Source organism: Oxyura jamaicensis, chromosome 11, assembly GCF_011077185.1.
Source record: "Oxyura jamaicensis isolate SHBP4307 breed ruddy duck chromosome 11, BPBGC_Ojam_1.0, whole genome shotgun sequence".
In the NCBI taxonomy this organism is placed as follows: domain Eukaryota; kingdom Metazoa; phylum Chordata; class Aves; order Anseriformes; family Anatidae; genus Oxyura; species Oxyura jamaicensis.
In genome coordinates, this window is record NC_048903.1 from 14481949 (window position 1) to 14502732 (window position 20784).

The 20784-nt window shown below is 36.7% G+C and overlaps 1 protein-coding gene and 1 long non-coding RNA gene across 7 annotated transcripts in view; one reads left to right on the top strand and one right to left on the bottom strand.

The window, feature by feature from the left end:
• LOC118172756 overlaps window positions 1-20784 on the top strand; it is a 132934-nt gene that overhangs the window by 103936 nt on the left and 8214 nt on the right. The window lies entirely within an intron of this gene.
• The window catches only part of ADAMTS18 (ADAM metallopeptidase with thrombospondin type 1 motif 18), an 80796-nt gene that overhangs the window by 9201 nt on the left and 50811 nt on the right, over window positions 1-20784 (bottom strand). For all 5 annotated transcript variants that reach the window (XM_035336855.1, XM_035336853.1, XM_035336856.1 and 2 more), the window contains 6 exons: window positions 20138-20268; window positions 19874-19997; window positions 18385-18629; window positions 7507-7648; window positions 5886-6012; window positions 1122-1326 (listed from right to left, as the gene is read on the bottom strand). In XM_035336855.1, the coding sequence (XP_035192746.1) occupies window positions 1122-1326; window positions 5886-6012; window positions 7507-7648; window positions 18385-18629; window positions 19874-19997; window positions 20138-20268 (974 nt within the window). The remainder of the gene's footprint in view (window positions 1-1121; window positions 1327-5885; window positions 6013-7506; window positions 7649-18384; window positions 18630-19873; window positions 19998-20137; window positions 20269-20784) is intronic.

Here is a 20784-nt window from a genome sequence, read left to right on the forward strand (position 1 = left end):
ATTATACACCTCCTGAAGAGGAAGAAAGTTGATTTATCTAATTAAATAAAGTTTGAAAGTGTTAATATGTTTGAAGACTTTCTTCTTCCTTTTAAAATATCTAATCACTGTATCTGTTTTTTACAGTCTCTTACCATAGTAAAGTTTTGCTCATATATGCTGGAAGAAAAAGCTACTCGTCTGTCACATACAGGGCCAGGGCACTCCCCCAGAGAAACAATCAGTGCTTCTCAACCCAGAATGCTTAGGTCAAGACGGTCTTGAAAGAGTAACAGCACCAAGAATTGTACATAAAAGTAACAGAATTTTCAGTAAATTGAAATCCACCTTGAATCTCATTAAATGAAGATGGAAAAATCAAAATATTGTCACTCCCTTTGATATAGGTGTACTGTTGTCTCTCTCTTACATCTAAGGATTTCCCAGTACTTGATCTATCCTTACATTCATAGTTCATACCAGCAGCAACAATAGTAAAAGAGCAGAGATGAGTTTTGTTTAAGCATGTGTATGGTTTTTAACTTAGGTTGGTTTAATGTGAGGCATTTCATAGGTTTGTGAATCAGGGTGTGTACACATAGGAATCTGCCTAGGGGCCTTATGCCCCTCGTGGAAATTAAGTACAGCAATATTCTAAAGTATGCTAAAGAAGAGTTACTCTGACAAAGGCAAAAGTACAGAAATTATTATTGTGCATGTAAATCACAGATTTATCAACCCACAATTCAAAAGTGTGTATGCAAATAAGCATGTCCAAATACTTCTTCGTCCTTGACTGCCTGTCATCTCCAAGAAAAGTTAATATTGCTGGGGGAACTGATCTCAGAGAGGAGTTAATGGCTTTGAAGAATTCATAGAGCTTAAGTTATGACACCAGAAAAATCTTCCATCTGTTTGTATGTACCCAGCAGGACACCACGTGTCCCCTTCTGGCAGCCCCTCCTGTCTGATCACTTATGAAGGCTAGGTAAAATATATAAGTTGTTTACATGTTACCTTTATAAATAAAACTAGTCACAAAATATTGATTTTCACAAAATTTACACTATTACTTCTTGAACAGAGATTTTGGCAGTATTTTCATTATGCCAGCAAAAGAAAATAGAAGTTTTTCAAGTTACCTGAGACCACAGTCCAGGGCTCCATTCAGGTGGACAGTCTTGACTGTTGCACGTCTGCACTTGGGCAGGGGTGCTGACAGGACACAGGGCGTGGGCCACTACCTCTTCTCTCTGGAAAGCCTTTTTCTGGACACACTGAATGAGACGACTTTGTTGCCCACCTCCACAAGACTTGCTGCATGCACCCCATTCGCCTGGTGACCAGCTTAGTGGAGAAAATACATATTAGAAACACAGGAGGCTGATTAGCTTTATAAATCAGCGCATTTGAGCCATCTATCAAAGGTGAATCACTCAGGGATTCAGCTTAGTCTCCTCTACTGATGTATTGATATCTTTTCAAGCAATCAAAAAGCCTTAGTTACTTAATCTATCTTCAAAGCAGAGAACATTTTGATAGGGATGAAATATAAGTCATACAACTAGAAAAACTAGTATTACTTATTTACAGTTCTCATCTACCAGAATGAACTTGCCTATGAATCCGACCTAGAATTTGGAGTTCCACAGGAACTGTGGGAAACATTGCCATTGAGGCTGGTGGAGTATCTAGAAAATCTAGGGATCTGGCTAACAAATCACCATTCCTGTTTAACCACGTCAATGTCTTAACCAAAAAACTCTCTCTAAAAAAGGAAAAGAAAAATCTTCTCTACAGAAATGAAAGGATGATCACTTTTGTCACTTTAGCTGCTGAAGAGACCTCCAAATAGACTAACAGACCAGAGGCCAAAAGAAAAGTCAGATGGATAGCCAGGTCTGTAAATAGAGAAGATTGTATCACTGGAAAGTTTTGCCCTTTGCTGTTACATTTTTCCCTTGTTTCAGTATCTGTCACAAGACGGAGAGAGGAGGAAGATCCACCTAAGCTTACACAAGGAAAAAGCTGGCATGGCAGGGGAAGAGCAGGGCCAGTTTAGCTGGGCAGGTACCTTCCAACGCACATGTGCATAGATACACTTACTTAGGGTGACAAATGTTGGCATGGTGCTGTCCAGCGGTATCAATGGCAAACCTTAGCTTGCCTCTGTTTACAAAAAAAGAACATACTTGCTAAAATCAGCAGTCCTGTCATTAGTGTTTGGAGGATTTAATTATCCTCAAACTAATAAATTTGGCAGGCAGATGATGTGGAATCTAAATAAAACAGTAGGAATTCAACCAGCAAAATCCGTTGGGCAAATCTATGCTGCAGTCACAGGCAAGCTTCAGTTATGCATGCTGTCACTAAAATTACACAAACCCTGAATAGTCACTGCCAGTCACTTAGGCTAAGTTCAGTTCTGAAATGTCAATAGCTGCTCAGTGTTTCTGTTATACAAGCACTGGGTGGATCCCCAGCTCTTCTGTATCACTTTGCAAACACACAATGTGCCTGTCCCCTAAGGCTTATGATGTGAGACCACAACCAAGAACTCAATGGGAAAACAGGGGTGAAGAAAAGAAAAGGAAATTAAGAATGTTTAAATGATTGCTCAAGTTGAGAACTCATTCAAATACCCAACACTGAATTTAAACTAAGTATTCTAAAACAACAGTTTTACAGATTGTTAATAATTGACGTCATAGAAAAGGGCTATTTGTCTCAACTCCAGCTGCTTCTCCTATCCTTACTTCCATCGTTTCTCACAGCATTAGCCCTGTAATGACTAGAATTGCTGCTTATATAGAATTTTAATGACAGGAAAGTTTTGTTTTGTTTTGTTTTGTTTTCTTACTGTGTGAAAGATGTCCAGCATCTCATTTGCCTGTCTGTTCACATCTGCCTGTGAACAAAACTAATTTTAATTGGTAAAAAAATGTATAAAAGGACTATTCTGGTAAAATTCCTTTGGGAACAGAAGAAATCCCAATGCTCAATCTAGGAACTTCAGTCACTGCCAAAAGGAGTGGGAAATATAAAAAGACCTAATTTAAGGGCAAAAAAATATTAATATGAAAAGTCAGTAGTTATGTATTTCCAGCACACATCAGAAATTTCCTTTTTGCCTGATATATGAATGTTTAGACCTTTGCAATATGAACATCTGGATAGAAGATAGAGTTTTAATCCATTCTACAGCTTTTAATTAGTTTTCCTTGATGTTTCTGACAACTATGATTGGCAGAGCAATCAAAACCAATCATTTTAAGAGTTTATTCACCATAAGTGTTCAGAAAGTTCCCTTCTTCACTGAGGAGAGGGCAATAAACTTGCTTTAATGTCCTCTAGTAAACTGCCATTTTCCAGGATTATCTGGGCTGTGATCCAAGAGTATCTTTCATTAGCTCAAATAACTAACTAATTATGAGCAGATTTGGCAGCTCTGAAACCCAACAACAGTGTGCAGTTCTGATACCTGTGTTCTTACTGTTAGGGTGGTAGTTTTATTCTCCCTCAGACCACTAAGTCTTTGTTCTTATGCAGTAAGTATTCCTCACTGACCTTTAAAAGGCTGGAGTCTTCTCTTTCAAGTCACAAAACAGACACACTTGTATCTCATCTATTTTTCAGCACCTTTCCTTGCCTGTTAGACCTACCATATTTGTTTATTCTCTATTTGCTGGCTATTAAGCATTCCTTGTCTCCTCCACTGTATTTATTAATATAAATATATATTTTTTTATGTTGACAGTCTCAGTTTTATGGGTAGAATTACATGTCATAACTTTCTAGATGGATTCCTCAGCAAAGATGATCTGGCATAGTTTCACTCAGTTGAATGGCAATCTGTTAACTTAAGACATGGTCCTACACGTAGATCCTCCATACATTAATATATCCTCAGGATTTTAAAAATAATTAATTAGTGAGTTGAACTGTTCTTCTCGAACGGCGTAGTTTTTGAGGGCTTGAGGCTTTTACGGTTTTTCTTTTTAGGCATAAAGTCATTAATTGCACTGTAGTAAATCCAAGACTATCAGAGCAAGTTTAGCATGAAAATATTGCACTGCATGTCAAAAAGATATTCAGCATTTTCAGTGATAATTATATCAGTGGATCTTCAAAATACGTTGGGATCTCTGTTTAATAGAAATTTTCTGTGTGGTCCAGAGGGAGAAAATAGAAATGAAGATCATTTTGCTGAGGCTTTATAGCACAACAATACCACATCAAAATGAAGGTAAGCATAAGCAGTGTAAAAAGACTCCTGGGAACATCACAGACATTGCATTTCTGTCTACACGATACTGTGTTCATTGGATAAAAATACTTCTGGCAGAAGATAAGTCATATAGAAACAGATTGTGTTTGGCTACAAAGATTACTTAAAATTAGTATTCAGAAAATCATGTGGCTAAAAGCAATCTAAAGAAACTGCTGAAACAGGAACATGGGGCTCTGATGTGACATGCTGCCATTATTTAAATCTTATCTCTATCCTTTTGTGGTCATAGTATATAATTTGCTATTTGGATTTTGTGTTCTCTGCTGTAATCTTTAAATTTTGCAGGAAATTCCAAACTATTATTGGACTATTTTTTAGAATGTTAAACACATTGCAAACTACGGATTTTTAAGCAAAAACAAAGCCACTGCAGAGCATGTATATCTTTCTGCTTTGCCCCATCGTCCTCTTCTACACTGGGGAAGATAGGGAAAGCCTATTAAACTTCATTAAATGTGTTATTTTTATGAAGTGTGGGAGTGGGCTTAGCTAATTGCTTTTACCACCCATTGCTTTTATCACTAGAGAGTAAAACCACCAGATGACATCAGGACTAGAACTTTCCTCCATTTCTTCTGCCTTCTACTGCTTGTGCACTTGAACTGCTTTTTTACTTCTCTTAATTTTCTTCTGCAACACTTAATTTTTTCAACATACCACTTTAGAAAAACCCCTGTTCTGGAAGTCATGGATGACTTGTCCAATACAATACACCTTTTCTCATCTTTAATATAAAATTAAAATAATGCTAAGGTCGCAAAGTGAGGAGTCCAAATATAGAAAAAACAGTAGAAGAAAGACGCTCAATGCATCCTTAAATCTACCCATGTATATTCTAAGCCACATGATACTGTGCTTAATTATATGAACATGCAACTTTTTTTTTTTTTTTTTCCAAGGGTCCAAGGACCCCTACCACAGCTACTATAAATCAGTGTAACTCCTTTGTTTTTAAAGGCACTCTATTGATTTATACCAGCTGGATTCTAAAGGCTTATCTATATGTCATTGTCTTCCTTTGCATCTCCCTTTCTTGTGTCTTTTAGAAAATAAGATTGTTAACAAAGGAAATGTCTTCATATTTATTTTTGCGGGCACCAGGAGCATTGCTGACAATTTATTTGGCTTAGATAGTCCTCTTATTGGTATAATACTCTATGGAGCATTTTGACCAAAAATCACTAATTACACTTCACAAGATTCTTTTAGCCTAATCTAATATGTGGAATCTGAGTCAGAGGGCCAAGTCTCCACATGGGGAGTAGCACTTTACTCAGGAAATGGTCTTATTGATTCAAGGTGAGTAAAGGTGGCAGAATGGGCCCCTAAGTAATTTAGATTTACTCAGTGTCACATAGCTAACCCCAGCATGGTGACAGAGCTGCAAGCAATCCTCAGGAGGTCTTGCTTAGCAACATTAGAAATACTGCCTCTATTATTATCATTGGGCAGAAGCCTACACAACTAACATTTTTAAACAATTACTGTTTTAAATTACAGAATAAAAAGAGGTTCATCTAGCAGGCTATACAATTCTGTGTGCCTATCAGGACTTCCTTGCTGGCTAACTCAGTCATAAGGCACAACAAAAGGTAGAAAAATAAAGAGAACTTACTATGCTGGGCAGGGATTAGTATTGCATAGTTTTGTTTCAGTTAAAGGCTTCGTCCTTGCACCACAAAAGGAGGAATTAACTCGTGTACGATGATCTTCTAAACAAATTGCTTTTGTTGTAATGTGTCCTATGGAAGTATTAGAAAAAAAAATACGTAGTAAAATAAATGTTTACTCAAAATATAAGAGAAAAAGTAGTAGAAAATAATTTTATCTAAACAAGTCCAAGCTCATCCTTGGTACAATTCCACTGACGTGAACTAAGTAAAATAGGATTTCATTTGGAAACAAGTTTTTAACACTAATTTCCTTCTCTGCAATACAGCTACTATTGAAGTCAGATGAAATGTTTTAGTTATAAATGGCATATTTGTAGAATCTTCCTCCAGCAAAAATTAGTAATGCTTCAAATCCTAATTCCCTGCAGAAACCAGCAGCACTTGCTTAGAGCTCTCCTCATGTGCTTGCAAATGGCAACAAAACATTTTGCAGTTTTTTCAGTATTTTTACAGACTTCAGAGTTCTGCAAGCTCCTGTACCTAGTTTGTATCTATTTTCTACATCAGGTCAGACTACAGGGAAGGCGACAAATGTCTTAAGTGATTAAATGATTTTATAGATACATCCTTTAATTGGGATGTATCGTTCACCTCACACATGGTTCATTGGGCACAGCAAGCCAAACACGGTTACTTCCATTGTCTATATCCATGCTGCTTAAAATAAACTTTCATTTGTTTTAAAGGGAAGCAAGATAAATAAAGTAGCTGTATTTTGTCTACAGTACTCCTGGGGGGCCTTGAACAGTGTACTGATACACTGTGAAGTCTAACACTCTAACAAGATATTTCTGAATTTCACCTGCAATTTTTTGCCAATACAGGAGCATTACATGGCTTTTCCATAGTCATCTAGTCCAGTTCTTGTTGTTAAGGACAGCTGCATCATATAATCTTGTTTATATGACCCAGTTGCTATTTAAAGGCCAATAAATTTTTGTTCTCAATTCTTTTTCCAGGATTTCCCATGTGTCAGTTTCCTGCTTTCACTACATCCTACTTTCACTGACAGAGCATCCAGGGTTTTAAAATATACATGTTCTGAGCAAAGCAAATACCTAGAAGAATATGTTAATAAAAAATCTTTATCTTATGTATAATTTCAGAATTTAAGCTGGCCGAACTCAAATATTTGTAATTAAACAGTGAGACCAGGGTGCAACTGTCAGTAAAGGTCTTAATAATATTTTAGTCTTCAGTTACTCTCTACAGATAGATAAATTGTACTAATTATTTGTTATCTTTCCATGTTCCCAAATTACAACCACATCAAAGCACGTACTTAATTTCCATGTTACTTTAAGAGCAAGATATTATATGCCTACAGATTGTCCTCACCGTAAGTGACATGAATTGAGACTGCCAGGATTTCTTTTTCTACTACAAAGGAAGTGTGATGGTACTTCATTTATGTTATAAGTTGTCAGATAAAAAAAAAGAACCAGGTGTTCAGTGTAACATTGTCTGTATTTATAAACAATTTTCAAAATTAAAGGCAGCTGAAATGTTTGAGATGCCTTAAAAATGAAGAAGAAGAGAATTGGAAATTAGAAAGTTACCTACCCCCACCACAAGTAGCTGAGCACTCTGACTGCACCGTCACCCAGGAGTGGCTGTGCTTTTTGACAGATGTCTTGTTCTCAGTGTTGATTTTGGAAAATGTATATTCCCAAGCAATCCCAGGATTTTTGCCTTGTAACAGGATCTAGAGAGGGGTATTTTGGTTTTTTTTGGAAAAAAAAAAAAAAAAAGTAGAGAGGCGTTAAAAAAAAAAAGGGATTCTGTCATTTGGAAGGCAGATGAACTAAACATGATACACACATAACATATTTACACACACAGAGTTTGTGAAAGAAATTGCTGGAGACCTCATTCTTTGTTAAGCTAAAATTCATCCAAGTAATTCCTAAACAGCGAAGTGTTTACTTGGCCCAGCACCTGCAGGACAGTGCAGAGTGCAGAAATGCCAGCACAATGCTCCTTTAAATCAGAAGGCATTTGACTGGACTGATGAAGCAGAAATACCTTCAGTAGACATGAAATATTGTCTGGAGACTTTTGGCAATACAGCATATGTCACTGGCCATGCCCCAGCACTCCATGCTCCTCTCCTGAGATGGACTCCTAACAGGTGGATCCCTGCCTTCACGGGGGGCTCATGGGCAGGTGCTGGAGTTTGCTTGTGCCAGTGAAGCGACAGGATTAAGGATTTAGGGATGGGAGATATTTCCTACCTTCTAGCCAGCAAACACTAGGATAACTGATTCTTCCACAATGCCTTCTACAAATTCAAGGCCAGGCTGGATGGGGCTTTGAGAAACCTGCTCTACTGGAAATTGTCCCTACCCATGGCGGTGGGGGGAGGAGGGGGTGGAATTAGATGATCTTTAAGGGCCCTTCCAACCCAAACCAGTCCATGATTTTTTGATTCTATGAATGAAGAAGCATTTGCTCACTGATTAAGCAGGACTCAAATGCTTTACTGCAAGAAGCTTGAGCAAAGCAGCAGTATAGCAGTGTGGAGACTGGGAATAGAGATGGTTAGAGATGGCTTCCTCACTTCTTGAGCCTGAGTGTATAAAATTATTTTTTTCCTTGTAAAAAATGTTTTTCTGTGCTGACTGGTGATAAGTTTCATTTGGCAGACCCTCAGCTGTGTTTTTTTTTTCTTTTTCTTTTTTTTAAGATGATTGAAACTGAAAAGCTTCAATGCAGCAGAGGACCTGTCCCTGGATGTCTTGTCTACAGAGGAAAAAAGGGATTGGAAAAATCTTTTATTCTTGATTTTACCATAATGTTTTAGAAAAATTGTAGACTTTGTAGTTACTGGCTACAATAACAATCCTTGTCACTTAACTCAGGCAATCTACCTCTTGGAGGTGCGATATTTTAGTAATGAATTATATTGTAGCTTTCATGGAGATAGCTTCCTCAAACTCACTGTATTAATTTCAGTCTGAATTAAAATCAATACAAGATGCACGAAAATCCGACACATACCTAAACTTGGGAAGAAAACTGTACTCAACAATTTATTTTAGAAGCTACTTTTGGCAGTAAAGTGCATTTATATTCATACTTAATAGAAAAAGTGCATTTATATTCATACTTAATAGAAAAAGTGCAAGAGTTTACCGTTACAGAGCTCTACCAAGTTTCAGTTATTCACCAGTATGGATCTGGTCATAGCAATGTAACGATCAGGTACGGTTTACCTCAGTTCGTAAATATGCTTTTTGATAAGCACTAGCAATTCAAGTATGATTCCACTTTACATTAATGATTACTATTCAAACTATTAATGAAATAAGGAAGACACTGTCAGTTAAGTTTGTGTGATGTTTAACCTGAGTGCTTAAGCACACCCATGCAGGTAGAAATGATCTCTATATAGACAGGATTCAAAAATATAAACAAATTTAATCTATTATCTTTTAAGACCAAGAAATATAACAACATCTTAAAATGGAACCAAGAGTTTTAAAAATGCTCTGAAAATTTACATATTGGAAAAGAGAATTTATGACAGTGAAAATTTAGGCAAATTTACATGAACTCCAGCTCGGTAATGTTGAACACATGAAGGATCTGGACTATAAACTGTTTACTTTTCTAGAAGAGTGGAAAAATTGATATTTTATTTTCCATTCTTAATAACCAAATATTGTGTTTCAGTCAGTGAACATTGATAAGGATCCCAACTGTGAAAACAGGACTGTGAACTATAAATGGCAAAATACATGCAAAAGAATAGGCGAATTGGTGCATTCTCACTGAAACGTCCAGATCAGAAAACTCTCCAAGCACAGGAAAACTGAAGTATTTCAAGTGAAATTTTTCATCTCACACCATCCAAGTTTAATTCATGAGCACCTTAGAGTACCTGAGAGACCATGGAATAAATAGATCTGAGAGTCAGTCATTACTGACCTCCCTATTTTTATTGATTATTCTCAACAGAAATAATATTTCTACAGCTGTTTTAAGGTTAAGTCCTATCTGTACATATCTCTATTTTACAAGAACAGGATTAAACTCAAACACTCTAAACTAGGAAACGTTAGAACTGAGACTGCTGTGCAACTTCATGCTGCCCTGCACAAATGCACTCTGGATCTCTTGGTCACATACCATCATTCCAGAAAGCCTCTACAACATTCAGTGCTCACTAGTGAGCATATGACAAAGTTTCTGTATTTTACTTCATGCTCATTCTTTACTGTGTGGTTTTGTGCCCTATTTGCTATGCCCTATTCAAACCGTATTAATGTAACTTTTTTTCATGACTTTCTTTTTTTCCTTGGCTATTCATCAATGTCCATTGTGACTGTTTTATAAGATTTAGCAGCCCCTTGAAGGAAAATGTCTCCTCCATATCGGTTTTGATTTTTAGAAAGCTGTACAAGTGCTGATGGCAAAAAGTCCAACTCTGTTACAGCAGCTATTCCACCGTCACTTTGAATATCGACTTTCAAGCCCATGGATGACAAAATTTCTAGAAAAAAACATGTTGGCAGGTTCCACAGGTTCTGGAAATATATATTTTAGTGTCTTCCTATTGCTCTTTAGCAACTGTGGAAGGTCAGTATGTCAAAGAACAAGACCACAAAATCAAGTGTTAGTATAGCTCCTCTGCTTTCACTGCTAATGAAGGAAGGGCTGGGGCCACTCTTCCTCACAGAACTTCATTCACAGTAATGGGGGCATAAAGTCACTCTTCATTAACAGAGCATTTACTGGGCCTGTTCAAATCCTGAGAAGCAATTTCAGACAGTAGCTTCATTTTATTCTTGTGATAGAAAAGACCTGCCTAATAACAAACAGGCAAAGTCTCTTTCCTCTTTCCCAAACCCATTAGGATGCTCTTTCTCTCATTTCCCTAGGTGCTCTATGTTCTTTCAAGAGCATGGGCTGAAATTCTACCTGGCCCTTTAGTAAGTTGTGTGTCAAAAGCAGAGGATGTTTTATCCATGCCTCAAGACCTCATGTAAGGTTGAGCCCTTGCCTCATTTGATTCTTAAACTGTCACAAAGCTGTGCTATGTCAGTGGCCAAAATAACCATGAAGCTTAAAACTTACCTAATACAAATATCTTGAAGGAATTGACTGTGAAACTGCTCTTTACTTGGTGGCAGTAGAGGTAAGAAACAAAACAAATGCGTCCTGAGAAACAAATTCAGAACACAAAAGAGGGAGGATGAGACCAATAACATTTTTGTTGCAACCAGTTTTACTCCTGTGGAGCAACATTCTCCTGGTGCTTCAACACAGCAAATGGAAAGAGAACAAATGATGTCTGACGAGTTAGAACAAGACGTGTTAGTGTCCGTCACTTCAGAGGACCACGCGATGATGTCAGAACCTTGCAGCCTCCAGCTGAGTGAGTGCCTGTGGGATAAATCCTGCACATCATGCAGCCTGCTCTATACACATTTTAAGCCATTGGGCTACACCCCCTTGTGCATTGGAAAGTAGATCCAATTGTAACAAAGAGCTGAAGTCTGTAACTTCCTCTCCTCCCAACCAACAGCCAAAGCTGGAGTCCCTTCCCACTTTTAAACCACAAGAGGGAATGTTTACAAAGCAGGAGCTGCATTACATTCAGGTCTCCTACATCCTTGTATCATCCCAGCTACAAAGAAAAAGGGGGAAATCAAACTCTGGAAAAGTACTGGGGACAAAATATTATAGGACATAAAGTAATATAATTTAAAGTCCCTGGCACTCAGCTGAAAAATGTTATACAATGTATAACATTCAACCAAGTCTTCATCAGGAATGCAATGCTATTGCAAAGTTACAATTTTGCCAAAGTAATGAGCATATAAAAAATTTTCTTTCGTATTTTCAAACATTCATTATAAAGCCCTTCCTTAACAACCCAATAACTGAAGTCTGTGTATACAGCCAAGTTATCAGACCTACAAATTTGGAAAGACCTCCAGTGCAAGTCTACTTAACTGGATGCGTTCCAGCATCTTTTCAGCCAACTGGCATTTGCTCCCAAATTTGCAGCTGGCAAACAACCTCCTTAAACATTTCCAGTTCCTCAGTAGAACTGTTTAATGTCTACCTTTAACACACCAACCACCTGACTTCAGACACAACACTCAGCAGCTCTGACCGCAGGGCGCAGAGTTATAAAATTTACAGCTTCTTGAGTTTGAAAACCACAGACTCTGTGGCTGGAATCTGCCAGATCTACTCTGAAGAAAAAGAACTGTGGCTTTTGCTTAGGGCATAAAATGTTAAAACAATGGATAAATTGAATTCTCCTGAGTAAAGAACCTTTTCCTTTTGCTGCTAATTTTGATTTCAAAGCTAAGCCAATAAATTTTCTAAACTAGCTGTGCATCTGCTCCTTTGTTTGAGGTTCTTTTTTTTCCCATGCTTATCCTAAGTCTCCAATACAATACTCCATTTTGAAGGTCAACACTTTAAAGAGCCTCTCAATGTCTTTTTTATGATTGAGTTATTGTGCTTTTAAGGTATCTTTTATTGTAAGATGTGTATGTGAAGTCAATTGCAATACACTGAATTAAAATAGATTAATTTAGACAAGACAAACTCCTCTTTCTCCCATAATATTCCTTCTATACAGGAAAGTATACAAGTGTCTGGCAGGTTAACAAGCTATAAAATGAATCCATATCTTTGAAGGAGTAATACAGTTATACCACTTAGAGAATTGAGGTGAGCTTAAATAAAAAGCCAGATAAAGGAATAGCTACTGTTTATCCATATGTGCTTTATGTATTTTCATCTTTACTCATTCTGCATGGGGATCATTTAAAAAATGGGCATGAGCCCAGACTTTGAACTCCAGCACACATGGTAGCTTTGGTTTGCACCTTCAAATTGCATCTACATTTCCTGGGTCACTCCCATGTTTTTTAAGTCTTTGATAATTTCTTTAGGTAGATGTGAAGGATTTGAGCTATCTCCAGTGAGCCATCAGTTACACCAATAAGGGTGAACTAAGAAGTTTGGCTGTGTTAAAGCCTAGTGTCTGACTTTTTTGATTTGGTTTTCAGAAAGATGCTTGTGAGATCTGCAGTTTATATCCACTATGAATCTACATGCCATTTAATACATATTTTATCATTCAATGTGCTAAGCCAGATTCTGATTTCTCTGATCAATAAAGATTAATTTCACTGACTTTCATGAATTCACTCTGCTTTCAGTAGTGTAAATTTAAGCATGGAGCATATGCTGGTGGAAAACTGTTCCTGTTTAAAAACAGGACCACTGGCTTGAATGGGCAGCTGCTGGGGCTTTGACATGCCTTGCCAGTGGCCAACAGCAGGAGCTTCCATGGAAAGTGGGAGAACACCTGTAGAGAAAAGCACCAGCAAAGGAAGAATTGCATCTACATTGGTTACTTAAGCCGAACCTTAAAACAAAAGGGTTTTTATCCCTTCAGTATTCTAGTCACTTTAGACAAAATCTTAACTAAAAGCTTATGACAAACTATTGTTTTTCAAGAAAGTCCACTAAGGTCATTAAAAGGAAAAAAAAAAAAATCATAAAAAAACAGTAACCTTGAAAGGTCCTGTATGATCTCATTTCTACTTCAGCTGTTTCAAATTTATCTTCTGTTGTTATTGTGTCTCCATTTTTTTACTGTTCACATGCTAAATGTACAACCTTCAGGGATACTGTCCAGCTAGTCTCTCTTCACTAAAGGAAAAGCCTTTTATCTGTTTGTATTGAATCAACATCTGTATCTTATAAGCACATCTTAGCTCTCTTTAACTTACTTTCTCTTTAGGGGAAATCAGTACAAATTTATCATCTAGTAGCTAATAATAAATGTAATGCTTTATAACTGCAACTTGGCTTTCTCCCAGTGGCAGCTAGATCATCAGTAAAGTCATTCCACCTGGCCTCCTTTCTCTCTCTCTTTTTTTTTTTTTTTTTTTTTTCCTATTGGCAAAGAGGAAGTGATTTACTGGCTTTAATTAGACATTTTCCTGCTTTGAAGCTCCATTCACCTTCTCTTCCCATGAACATTTGCCTCTTTATAAAGCATCCTTTCCATCTGTTGCTTACCGTTGTCAAAGTAAACTATGTTTTTTTTTTACCAAGATTTCACAATTCCTTGATACAATATTTCACCAAGTTTGAAGTAAATTTCAGTGGGGATACTGATTCTATCTCATCCTGAAAAACTTTACAATGCTTTCTCAAATCAGATTTGAATTCTCAAATCAATCCGTTCTTCCTCACTTTATTGGTAGAAGGGAAAACCAAATTATTGAATTATTGTTTTTAAGTTAGTTTATCGATCCCTGGTCATGCAGTATTTTTCATGCCAACCTAACAGTGCAGGCTTTGCTTGCCCTTTCAGACTCTTTCTTGTAATTTTACTTAGTTGTGGAAGGTGAGTGGAAGGTGAGTGAATATTTCAACAAATGGAAGTCACACGTGACCCTCACATGAGATCTGTATCAATAGAGCCCTCTGACACCAACGTCCCTGGTGCTCTGCTAGTCCTGTATGGAAAGTACTTTCAGCATTTAGTGGTGGCCACTGCCAGCCCTCATTTTCAAAGCTAGATGAATGAATGATGAATTTACTGTTCATTCCTCCTCAGGTTAACAGAAAAACACTGTTGAGGTCTTTAAATGGAAGTGGTGCCCAAATGACCTTTGACCAAATGACAGATAAATAAATAAATTGAATATATTAAACTACCTTAAAAAAAATCCAGTATGTTTCCATTTAAGATGAGACGATTATGCTACCAAGACCATATTGAAAAACCTGGTATTAATTTCTGATCCCAGATTATCATTTAACTATCATGTTTCTACCACTTTGACCTTTGTCTGTTATTTCATCTAGCCTGAATTTACATTTTGGGAACTGCCTTCAGTACCCATCTATTTCTCACTTAGGCTTTTACTTGTTTCTACAAACTCACAATCACTAACGTATCAATAATACCAACTACAATTTCAGAAGGATATACAAATTCTAAAGGGCACTGCTTTACACTGCTTTGCCTTCCCTCCATCTGTGGATTTACTTCTTGGACAATCCAGAAAAGGCTCTGATGAACTCTGGAATTTCATTTAAATCTTCTACTAGTTGTGCTCAGGAAACACTTGTCCTACACTTTTAATACCATGTTCTTCTAAAAATATTCTCCCCCCCCCTCAGAAAATATTTGACCATTAAGTTTATATTTTTTTTCTCTCACAACCTAGTTAAATTACAGATTCACTGCTCTTTGTCTTCTTTGGTACGACTGGTTCCGATAATTATATACACGTAATATATGTGAATATATATATGTGCTTTTGTTGTTCATTTTTGCTTTGTTTTGTTTTGGTAAGATTCCAGGACAAAAAAGAAATGTACTTTGTGGTTCTTGTCTCTCATCCACTTTGAATAGTGTTTAGGACTGCAAAGTCTGATTAAATGACGCGAGTTAGCTATTGAAAAACCTGATAGAAAAACGGATGCACAGGAACATGCTATACAATAATGCAAAATATGAAACATTTAGTTGAACTGTGAGGCTGAACTATTACTTGTGATATGCAAGGCAATAGGGAATTTTAAGACTCTTTCTTATTTAGGTTTCACATTTCTTTCTTAACACATGCTTCAGATGTCTGTTTCAAGAAAATATTTTGGAGAATGACTGCATTTCACAGGAAGTGATTGCCTTGAGCACAGACGTGCCAGACCTGTCTGGACCCATACCTGGAGAGCACTGGTCCCATCCTCTCCTATGAATGCTGCTCAGACGTGCGTAACCTGAACTTTCTGGATGCATGCAGGTTGACTTGCATCCAGAAATGCAGTTGAAAACCTGGATCGTTTGGGTCACCACACAAATGTCTTGCAAAACTATGACTACAAAATTAAACAAGCACAAACTGTGCTAATCTATCTTTCAGATCATAGTGGAACAGCAATAAATACACCTACAAAAACTTGTATTTTGTGCCCACCTGAATAATAAAAGTTCCTGTATTTATGCATGCAATTTATTCAGTTTCTTAGTCCCTGTAGTATCCATTTTTACAAGGACTCCCACTGAATTCTTCTGGAAAAAAAAAATCTAATCCAGAAAATAATTATTAAATTGGTGTTGAATACAACATAATTAATAATAATTAAATGAATATCTAAACATTACAGAAGTTGAGGTCTGCTCCCTGGAAAGCCTCATCTTAGTGAAAATCAACTTAATCGGATTTTAAAAATTGCTAGAAAGCCTTATTTTGTATGTTTAGAGTTAAATAGGATTTGTTTCATCATTACTGTTGGAAATAGATATTCAGCAATGTGTGTTTCCTCATAAAAGTATATTCTTTGTTTTTCATTGGCATTTTGCTGCTTATTTATTGATAAAGCATAAATAATGCAGATCTCTGAACACAGTATTTTGCATTTTTCCAGAATTCAGCTTGTTGAACATTGCTAAAATTACTGAGACCAAAAAAAAAAGAAATCTTTACTACAGCTGATAGATATATATAATTGGTGAATATGTTAATTTTAACATTTTCAGTTGTTAGATTCCCTAGTTACTAAAGCCAGTGGTGTAGGTATTTCAATAAAAATAGAAGGGAAGCTTAAATAAGCTCTCATAGGAGCAATAGCCTCAAGTTAAATGTTAAATCTTAATAAAACTGTTTAGCATAATTTGATAGGATGAAAATAGAAGTGTTATTTGGCATTAAAATGAAATATTTTTTTCTTTAATCTTTATTCTGTGAAGTATTTGCATGATATGCAGCCAAGTCATCTTACAGGCAATTTATTATTCATACTTTAGTTCTATAATAATACAGTTCAATTTACTTTGTATTATGACAAATAAGATTCCTGAGAGTTCAGCTTAGCATTTTGTAGTATTTATAAGTGTGCTTGTTTCTTTGGTGTAAGGCTATTTTGGAAATGATTTGCAGACAAGGAAGCATGTGACTTGTAGGCCGAAACTCTTCTTTCAACTAAAATATTCTTATTAACCTACACACACAAAATTAAAATACTTCATTTGAGAAAAAACATTTTGAAATGCCATTGCAAATTATGATAACAATTTGTTGAAATGTACAGCTTTAGCCTATGTCAAACTGTCCATTCTAAAACGTGTCCATCCTAAAGTACTTTAACATGTGTTCAAGGTTCACAAGCTTCAATGGTGCTTAAATATATGTTTAAATACATTACTCAATATGAGTAATGGTAAGGCTCTTCAGTATTAAAAATCTTTTCTGAATAGCTGTGAAAGTTTAAATACTCCTTGAAGAATATATTTCATATCACAGTCTATATTTGCTGTGTTCCTAAGCTTAACAGAACAAAGCTGGGTAATGGAAACAGGATGCAGTGTTCTCGGTTCACCACTCCTTCTAAATTTCGGCAGAGAGCTGTTTCGAGTTACGGTGTTACGTGATGGGGAGAGGAACCACTGCCTGCTGCCTCCGAGAGTGGGTACAGCCCTCGCGCCCCCATTCCCCCAGTACACTCTGGAGAAAGCTATGTGTTTGATAGCAGGCTGACCAGGGCACTGTGGGAAGATGTGGGAAGGAATTGAATCCCTTCTGGGGATGCCTCCTTCCTTCTCACAGGGAAGGGTTCATCAAAACAGATGTAACAGACAAGTAAAAAATCCATGGCTTTGCTGGTGCTTTCTAACAAAGGAGGCAAACTGATATAGCTAACAGTGAGTAAAGACTTAGGTGATTTAGCCAGGAATTGATCCTCAGATGTTCTGATGCACTTTAAAAGAAAAGCAACCCAATGCATAAAGAGATTTTTCTTAGAAAAAAGACCAGTTTCAAAAATGTAACACTGAAACAAACCATAGAAGCACCAAATTTACTTTCTTCTAAATATAGTTTCAACACAGGACATTTGGCAGACAGAGTAAGTGGAACAAAGTTGACTGGGAGATAAGCATATATGAAATTATTCTAGACACTATCACCAATAAAACGGAATCAACAGAAATTACACAGGAGCCTAAGGTATTGTACTTAGATCACCTGTGTCCCAAAGTAGATGTAAAAAGGGCTACTTGTGCCTGCATTTTCTAAAGCGTTATTTGAAGCTGTTACCTTAAGCCTATCCATAATGTTAAACTTATTTTTTACATCTCTGAATTTTATTGTACAGCACTTATGGGATGTGCTTATAATCTCGACTACCATTGTGCAGTAACTGAGAAATAATTCTATATGATGTATTTTACGCACCTTTCTTTTCACTGAATTTGTGACATTTAATAAACCTCAAGCCTTGATGAACTGGTGAAAGGCCTTTCAATCTAGCATGACTACACAATTAAGTCTGAATCCTATCGTGACTCAACGCTACTCTTTAATCTCTCTGAGAGGTACAGCACAGAGCTAAAGCTGTCATTACTAATTCTGTAATAGACATCAAGGGAAGAATAAACAGAAGAAAACTTACTTCAAAGACCAGCGTCTCATTAGTTGGTCCTGCTGCATATAGACTCTCTGGATGGTTAAAAGAGCGTTGATAATCAAAAACTGTTCCAGCAAAAGGGAACTTTCCCGGCCAGTCAATTGTCCAGTCTCCTGTTAGATAATACTTTTTACTGAGGTTGCGCACTGCAAGATAGCTGGTTGAGATTTGCATTTCATGGAGGTGTATACTGCGTGCTCCTGCTGGAATAGTGACCACAGCATAGTAGTCTGAAATGAAAGAAGTAAGCAACATTTTTTCAATTGCCATAAGGATAGAGATGGTTTACCCTTTTTGAGTTTGAAAGTTATTGAAGATAGCTGTTCTTATCCACCAAAGTTACTCCATTTCCACAAAAAAAAAAAAAAAAAAAAAAAAAAAAAAAAAAAAAAAAAAAAAAACAGTTCTGATTTTAACTCCCTGATATGCAGTCTGTAATCAGAGTAACTCAGAGGTATTTCAATTCCTGGAATTTTTCTTTGCGATTGAAGACAAGAAAAAGCAAGTTTACCTTAGAAAAATGAAGAACAGACTAATGGTAGTTGCACTGTAACTGTTTTATCATGTTTTCCCTGTAGTTTCCTGCAGTAGTTGGAAGGTACCACTTCAATCATGGGAGAGTTTTTTGAGGTGAGATGCACTGGGATGCAGAGAGCTCCCACAAAGCCCTATATATCACTGCATCTCCTTCCTGTGACTCATTGCACTCTGAGCATTTAGAAACCTACTTCATTCTACAGTCAGATAAGATGCTACTGACAACTTTCAACACACATGGAACACAGCTCATTTTGCAGAGCATTCAGTTTAGCTTATTCTCCTAGCATTGTATTTCTGTATTGCTATATCGTAAATGATTTCCTGGCATACCTCACTGTAGTATTGACATGTCTTACAATCATCAATAATGGATCCTCAAAATACCTGTGCGGGTAAAGAAATATTTATTATCTCCATTTTATGCCTGAGAAACTGAGGTAGGGTGAGAGGATTTCACAATAAGCCTGTGACAGTCCACTAAAGTCCACGTCCTAGTGACTGGATCATCCATTGAATCAACTGGACTGCTTCCTATTGACTTAATTTGAAAATGGATGTGGAAATGCTGTCACGTTTGGCATTATGCTGTGTATCACTTTTTATATCTTCTATTGTCCCCTTCCAGTCAGAACTGTTGACACACATGCATGAATCTTAAAATCTTTTTAAAGAAGAAATTCACATGTAAAAGGAAAAAGTGGCTTAAGAAACAAGAGGAATGCCCACAGATTAACTAACCAAGAGTTATGTTCATAGCTTTCTTGTTACCAAGAAACAGCAGAAATGTGAACTCTTCTCTAACTCTCACTGTGATTTTCAGTTCACATCTGGACTTTTAGACACTCCCTAATGAGCAAGGAGTCATATATATATATATTACATGGGGATACAGCAGAGCAACGAGTTGATGATCATGTGGAACAGCTTTCCTTACCATTAGCTTTGTGCTGGATCAAGTATTGGCCTTTAAAGAACTTGCATGTTGAATTATCTCCTTTACAAACTCCACAAGCATCCAGTACAGCTTTGGAACCAAGTCCATGATCACACCCTACTTGCTGCAACCAAGAGGCAGAAGTAAAAGACTCAGATACAAGGGAATTTGAAGTAACAACTGTGTTTCCTATAAAGGAGTCAATTGCCCCCTTTAAAAAAAAAATAGACATTAAGATTGTAAGAAACTTAGTTATTATCTTACTTCACAAATTCCATCAATGCAAACATCGTATTTATTTGGCGAACACAAGGTTCCATCCTTCACTTTGCTGGACATTGCAAAGAAAAAGTCAAAGTCTTCAGCTGTACAGTACAATTTACATCTGTCTTCCTCTGGGGAAAACAAACAAACAAACAAAAAGACAGAGAAGTATTAGACCTGTGGCACAGTTTAAAGATGAACAAACAACAAAAAAAATCCAGGCACCCTGCTCTTTCTTGCATCCTACATGACATTTGGCAGCTACAACGATTAATTGTATATTGACTTATTAGGACCCCAAGATAGGCAAAATTACAGCCAAATACATTTTAAAACAATGTGTGGATTTATGGTCCACACACTCACAGAATTAAGAATTCAACACCAGTGTGAAAACGGGCACATTCAGTAGCTTTGCTGTTGTGGCTGTGATTGCAGCTCCACATAGTCTTAAATTTATTGTAATAATGCTATTTAATGTTTAATTAAAATGTGAAAAAAGTATGATTGCTCAAATGATGTGTTCAGATGGAAGCTAGGACAAGGGTGAGGTTTTCCTCTAACAAAAGCACTTTTCCTTTAAAAATGCCAGACCGTTATCAATCAAATTTCTACTTATACACAGATAGTATATCGTGCTTATAAAG